Source organism: Homalodisca vitripennis, chromosome 1, assembly GCF_021130785.1.
Source record: "Homalodisca vitripennis isolate AUS2020 chromosome 1, UT_GWSS_2.1, whole genome shotgun sequence".
Lineage (NCBI taxonomy): Eukaryota > Metazoa > Arthropoda > Insecta > Hemiptera > Cicadellidae > Homalodisca > Homalodisca vitripennis.
Window position 1 is genome coordinate 65,694,076 of NC_060207.1, and position 7,680 is coordinate 65,701,755.

Consider the following 7,680-nt stretch of genomic DNA (forward strand, 5'->3'; position numbering starts at 1 on the left):
AAACTGAAAAGCTTGTAAACAGTATATGAAGACAGTACAGTAGTTAAAAGTTTGTGTTTAGTCTCAGTAATTATCTTGCCAAGATATCTTTCCTTCTTGTGACATGAAGTATTTTGCGAATTCATCTCTAACGGCTTTAGCTTCCTCATTTGACTTCCGTGGTTTGCGTTGTAAATTCACCATGCCCGTGTCATCTTGAACTACAGCCCTCCATGATCCTGAAATAACACTTCCATCCTGTGTATCAATGTCTAAGGTTCCATAAGGTGCATAAAGAGGTCTTGATCTAGTGCTTTTCCTTAAAAAGTTGTGTAGATATATACACGCAGATGTTACAGTCACTGCATTTTTAACGTTTAGCATTAAAGGTTTTCGAAAAACACGAAACACTGATGCTAACAATCCAAAAGTGTTTTCAATCACTCTTCTTGCACGTGCTTGTCTGTAATTGTATATTCTTTTTATAGAACCTTTTTCCTGATGTCCTGAATAAGGTTTCATAATGTGTAACTGTAAGGGAAACGCATCATCTGCCACTAAAACATAAGGAGATAACACATCACTTCTTGGAAGAGGTTGTCCAGTCGGTAATGAGAGTTTCATTTTTTTGCAGTTTTTGGTAAAATGAAGTTTGTCGAAATACTCCTCCGTCTGAAATCCTCCCTTGACAACCAATATTTGCGTTACAAAAAAACAATAGTTGGCATCTGCAATCCCCATCAAAAACAATGCTGAATGACCCCCTTATAATTGAAAAAACAAGCTACCACTCTTCACTGGGCTCTGAATCACTATGTGCTTCCCATCGACGGCTCCGATACAGTTTGGATAGTTCCAGGTTATCTCAAAATCATTAGCTATTATCTTCCACTCATCTTGATTTTGTGGCATCTGTAACATAAAAACCAAAAACATTTCATTGAAGCATGTGAGTTCTAGTTCGCTTTTCTTACCTTTTCAGGAAGAAGACAATGGAGCCTCTGAAATGAGTACATCTGATACTCAGAATACTATCCTACCAACTGAAGGAGGCAATGAAGGTGTCAGTGTTAAGCGCTTTCTTTCACCCCAAAAGAGAGCCAAAAGGAGTAAACCAACATCACCATACAGCAAACGTGAAGAAGAGGCGTATATTGCATTGCAACAAGCAATGAAGAAGGATGAATGCACAACTTATGGTGAACACGTTGGGAATGAACTGCGTGCTCTTCAGCCTAGAGCAAGGACCATTGTTAAGCATTTAATCAACAACATACTGTTTGAAGCAGCTATGGGAAAATATGATGAAAAACCACCCACTTCACAAGATTGGAATCTAGCTACTAACCTCTTCCAGTGCAACCAGTTGTGTATCTCGACCTCCATCTCTTCAATCATCCATAGTTGACAGTGACGTCGTCGAGCATGATTCTGATTTTTCACATTTCAAAAAATTTTTTTGAACTTTAATGAATGCATAACAAATTACTATGTTACTATTCATATGTATATTGTGATTTAAAATGTTCTAAAATATTTCCTTCAATAAATCAAAAAAATTAAATGCAACGTTATTATATTTACTAACCCTTCTTCAATTCTATTAATATATAAGTTATATATAGTTTTAAATGTTTCATTGAATTTATATTATCAAGGAAGCTTATTTTATAACCATAGTCTTTGCTTAGGCATATTTTCAAAATACCATATTGATTTTATAACCATAGTCTTTGCTTAGGCATATTTTCAAAATACCATATTGATTTTGACGTTTCGATACTTAAACGTATATTTATTTTATAGAGTATGCAAAAGTGCTGGAAGATACGGACTATGAATCTAGCTCCCACCGTCATTATCATTTTGTTTCAATTAGCTGGTAACCGATCTTTGCTTGAAAAAATTCAAACTGTTTTAACTCAAGTGCTTTCGTTGAAATCAGGCTTGTTTATACTTCCATCCTACCAAACTTTAGAGTGTAGATAATGTATAATTATCTAGAGTATAGGATAACTTTTCTGGAACTTACCTTTATAAAATCTTGCAGAACGTTAATAAACGCTTGACATACTTCAGGTATTATGCGACAAATACTTGGGATTGAAATTCTGAAGAAGATACATAAGAGATGCATAACTATCACCAGTAGCTAGGTACCGTAAAGTCAACAATACTCGCACTTGAACCGGTATCGCCATCCCGACAGTTGGTGTCTGCTTTTTTTCACCAAAGGGAGTGACCTTTTCGATTAAGTAGTCAAAATCCTGCCTATTCATACGTGTGAAATTTTTAAAACAAACTACCGTCATTTGAAAGGAGTTTTTCAAAAAATTCCTTGCGATTGTCACCGCTTTTAACAAATAAATCTCTGATCCACCACCTAGGCTTCTTCCTACTTCTTCTTCTGCCATTTGCGAGGATCAAATAAGCAGCAGCTATCACTGCTTCTGAAGACATGACGCACACTACTGACAGAAAAATGTTTGCACGACTTGAAATGTTCTGGGCCTTGCTACAAGTAACGGCGACAAGTAGCAAGTGACAACTGGCGACATATTTATTGGGCAACAAACTACTTGCAACAAAGTATGAAGACGCGCACGGTACACATATAGCAACAGAACGACACTTGTAGTATGCTACATGACGCATATTGTTGCCTCAGTGGAAACGCGCCTTTAGCAATGTACGTTTTCGCACGACGAATCCACTCTTTTCTAGCGCAATTCATAACGTTTGGAGCATTCTTGATAGTTTCTGCCGCCTCTGTAATGCGATTACGTAACTCCTCTATGGTGTTAATCCGTTTTGAATAAACAATTGACTTCATCCAACCCCATAAGAAAAAGTCTGCTGGCGTGAGGTCAGGAGAACGTGGTGGCCATTTTACTGGTCCATTTTGACCAATCCATTGTCTACCGTATGTATCATTTAAATAGTTTTTCACATCATTAGAAAAATGTGGAGGTGCTCCGTCGTGCATAAACCATGCATTTATTCTGTTTTGAACAGGAATATCTTCCAAGAGGGTAAGCAGGTTTGTTCTTAAAAAATTTAAGTACGCTACTCCATTAAGTCGATTAGGGAGGAAAAATGGACCAATCAAATTATCACCCAGAACACCAAGCCATACATTGACTGAAAATGTATGTTGAAAATGCCTCGTCGCAGTTTCATGTGGGTTGTCGTACGCCCAAGTATGGGTATTACGAAAATTTACAATTCCATTTCTAGTAAAACAGGATTCATCAGTAACGAGAATACGCCGAAGAAAATACTGATGTCGTAAACAATTTCTTCTTAACCAGCGGCAGAACATCTTCCGTTTATTAAGATCTTGCGGTAATAAGTCTTGAACACGTGTTATATGGAATGGGTACAACTGTGCTTCATGAAGTGTCCGCCATACGCTTGACTGGCAAATATTTAACTGACGTGATAATCGTCTGGTGCTTGTGGTTGGTGATAATTCTACAGCATTTATTATTGCTTGTTCATTATTATAGTTCCTTGCGCTACGTTCACGACCAGTATCTATTCGCTTCGGTTTAAAGCTACCAGTTTCTCTAAGTCGTCTCTCCACAGCTTCAAATGTTTTGCGATCAGGTGTTCTTCGATGTGGAAAAGTATCACGATATTCCTGAACTGCAGCTAAACCATTCTTGTTAACTTTGCCGTAAATCAGTATCATGTCCGTATACTCTTCAAACGAATACATACCATTTACATTATCTGCCATTATTTACTAAGATAATTACATACACTTTTATAAAAATATTTAATAAAATATTTTAAAAATAAATATTTAATAAAATATTTTATACACTTGTATAAAATATTTCCAAATAATCACAGGATCTCACAAAATACAATCTTCACACGCCACAATACAAAAACCTCCATAAAGGTTATTCAAATATTACTTCATGAACTTAATTGTTGATCAGCTGATATTGCCAACCTTTGCAAAGAAAATATGACGATAAAAAGTGTTGAATAAATGATCAGCTGTTACTCACAACCTAAACATTAGTTAATATTTTATGCAGATAAGAATATGCATTTTTGTGCGTCTGTTTTATTTTTAAATAAAGCTAAATTTCAATACATATTATTAATTTTTTTCCAAAGTAATTCACATGAATCTTTTCAGAATTAAATGTTCTACAAATCTGTTTTAAGAAAAAAATGACCTTTATTTAACATTTATGGAAGTAATCTTACGTTAACCCTCGAGCTGGCAGTTGAAATTTCCTCAAGTGGCAGGCCATTTTGAGGTGTTTTGCAGTAGTATTGGTTTTTATTTTTTTTAAATATAATTTGATTATAAAACTATATGTATTATATATCACTGTTTTCACAAGAAAATTTACTTTTTATTCATGGAAATAAAAACCCAAAAATATAAGAAATTTATCACTTTTTTTACTAAGTTTGTTTTCAAAAAATAAAAAATTTATGTAAAAGTGGTGGGGGTGCACCTATAAAAGACATATTGTGTGAAAAAAAAATATATCCAAAATACCCAAAATGTTGAAAATTTTTTATAGTTTTAGAAAATGTATAGTTTACTACACTTTTTTTAATTAAAACAATTATGAAATATTCTAATCTGAAGATAGTACAATACGGCTAAATTCGTTGCTATGGATACGACTGTGTTACAAAAATTCATCAAAACCTTAATTATTACTCGAAAAATTCATAAAATACATTAAAAGTAAGCCTATAAAAATAAATAAAGAAGCTTTATATCACGATCATCGCATATGAAATTGATCCTAAAGCTAACTAAAACTATCACAACACTGCACATAGCCTAGAACACAAAATCTCACTAATATATTTTTTCACATATATTTCTTCATAACATGACAAAATAAAATGATAAAACACAATATACGAGAATTTATACGCATAAATAAACACACTTATTACATAAAAAACACTTATTTCATGTAATAAACTTACGTTTTAGATGGACAAGAATAACGCGACCGGCTAACAATACAACAACAATGGCCGACTGTTTACAAACAACTCTCGTTTTCAATATGTCATACTTAAATCATGGCATACAAAACAAAACAAAATACATCAATCAAATCAGCAACTATTTCTGATTCCAGTGGTATATGAAATCATTGCAGTTTAGTTCGTGTATTGATTATAACAGATGTCAAACGGGCACATGTCAAATCGACTGATTTTCAGGCGACTGCCACTACAGAAACATTAATATCGACTGATAATCAGGTGACTGCCAGTTGTAGGGTTAAACACAAAAATGTGTTATTTCTTTGCACCAATTCTTGTGTTTTACGTAAGATATCTCTGAAAGTATTACATTTACAGCTCTGGGACGAATTTTAATAAATTTGTCAGATATAAAAACATAAAAAACAATCGTATTTGTATCTTTGTAACTACCTTTACCATTTTTATACGGTCTGACTTCACCAAGGGTTCTGAAATCCGGGCGAAATCTTTCGCTAGGCGTAACTCGCTAACGAAGCGTTTCCGGGCATATGGTTATATGAACTTTTTTACTTGTTTTTAGCTATAGAATAAGCTCTCGAGAGATTGCCGTTTAGTTTTGAATCACCCTGTATAGTGAAGCTATATTATTACACGTAAAAGAAATACATGCCTTTTAGATTATAGAAAATTACACAACTTTACTTATACAAGTTCAAGCAGTGTAGTGCTTATCATCACTTAGTATGGTAAATATGTATGACAGTGTTTAAATTGTTCTAATTGGTGATTCCATATTATCGATCACTCAAATGTGGCCCCATATTAAACTGCAGCAGCAACGTGATTAATATGAGAAGATTCTAACTTACTCCAGTATTGCAGCCTACGTCCAAGCAGACAACTTTTCCATTACATTTGTTTACAAGACTCTTGTAATTGGGAAGAAGTCTGATACGATTTTCAGCAGGGTGAAAGTTGTAATAGTTGTTAAAATTGCCATGCCTCGCTGATCCTGATGTGGAAATATTATAAACAGAATCAATGTCTTCCATGTCTTACAGTTTGAGAAGTCAAATAATATAATAATCACTTTCTTAACCTAAAGTCCATAAAACAAACTTTCAAATTACGCTGTGGCTATATGGCCGGCTACCGTCTGTAGATTAGACAGACGGGCGATGAGTGGTGACGTAACGAAAGGGCAGCCATAACTGTCACCTTTACACCACTGCCTTAGAAATATAAAAAACACAATTTGTAGACTATTTTATTAATTACATATTATGCATTGGTAATGTATTGAACGGTAATGTAATAAAATTGTACGCTTAAATAAATTAAAAATAAGAAATATACAACTAAAATTAACCATGTACCAGAATCTACACTTCGTAGTTTATTAAGATATAGTTTTGTTCTCGCATTTTACTGGTATGTTTCAATTAATAGTCATTAAGAGAAATCATAATTAATTATGGTACTTTGGGATTATACCGACCACACCAGTATGAAGAACACAAAAATAGAAATTTATAGAAACAAACATGATAGAACGAAAAAACAACTCTTCAATTACAAAATTACAAACTTACAAGCATTTCCAGGTATTGTGATCGGTATTGTTGTCGCTGTTATCTTATCTTTCTCGAGAATCCTGATTACGGCAGGCCGCGCGGCATCACGTGATTTGCACGGTACATAATTGCCTTTCCATTTCAATTCAATTTATATTTCTGATTAGCCCCTCTAGAATTTGATATTTTACTGATAGGTACTATCTCGAGGGATGTTTTTCTTTCGTCGACATCAGCGCGGGGCAGCACCGAAGGTGCTGTCGAAGCCCGCGCTGATGGCCGGAGGCACTCGCATTTTGGGTGGCGGAATGTGATCAAGAATAAAAACAAGTTTTGAGTGTTTTTTTAATAAAGAGTTTAGTTTGGTAAATGTTTGTTTTTGTTAAATTTTTGTGTTTGGAGAAATGTAGAGGTAAAACACGAAAGTACAACAAAGCGATGCACCAGCTGAACGGGCGGCGAGGCTCTGCAATCACGTTATCTACTAGACGCTCGACTTTGACCTCTGTCTGAGGATGGGGAGGGGTTTGCGATAAGACAATTCCTGTTTTATACTGACGAAATAGTCTTCTACGCTAATCTAGTAATCAGTAGAAGCAAAATGTTAAATAACGATTCATGTCTGGGTGTGGTCGGTATAATCCCAAAGTACCTTAATTATAAATAACTTTTGTCGTATTAAATATGTATGTCATTTAATAGCATAAAATAACTGGAACATTTGTTTTATTTACTAATAACACTCAAATTGTTATGATTTCATTGTATATTGTATCTAAGTGGTAAGAGGGAAATTAGTCTCTCGTCTTGAGATATTTGAAAATTAATTCTTCCATTTACCGATTAAAAATAGTGTTATTATTAATCACTTATGTATTATCGGACTTTAGCAGGACTGTAAGTTCTTATAGAAGGGATCTTGGTACAGTTTAAAGTATATAGCATACAGTCTACATCACTACCTAACTTTTCTATTGTTTTCGGCAAAATAATGTCAGTTATACAAACGTCTGGATGAGTTAGACAGATGTAAAGAAACGCAATTGTTCTCCGAATCACTTATTCTTAATTGAATATGGTCGGTATTTTCTTTATTATTGATAAAAGTTTTCAACTGTTCAAAAGAACTAAACTTTCTAAAATC

At 34.2% G+C, this 7,680-nt stretch overlaps 1 protein-coding gene across 1 annotated transcript; it reads right to left on the reverse strand.

The window, feature by feature from the left end:
• Window positions 1-744: 744 nt before the first annotated feature.
• Window positions 745-6,156, reverse strand: LOC124363503 (pre-miRNA 5'-monophosphate methyltransferase-like). Its single transcript, XM_046818778.1, has 2 exons — window positions 5,832-6,156; window positions 745-891 (listed from the first exon to the last, which is right to left on the reverse strand). Exons 1-2 carry the CDS (start codon window positions 6,012-6,014, stop codon window positions 745-747), a joined length of 330 nt encoding a protein of 109 aa, XP_046674734.1. The 5' UTR covers window positions 6,015-6,156.
• Window positions 6,157-7,680: the final 1,524 nt, after the last annotated feature.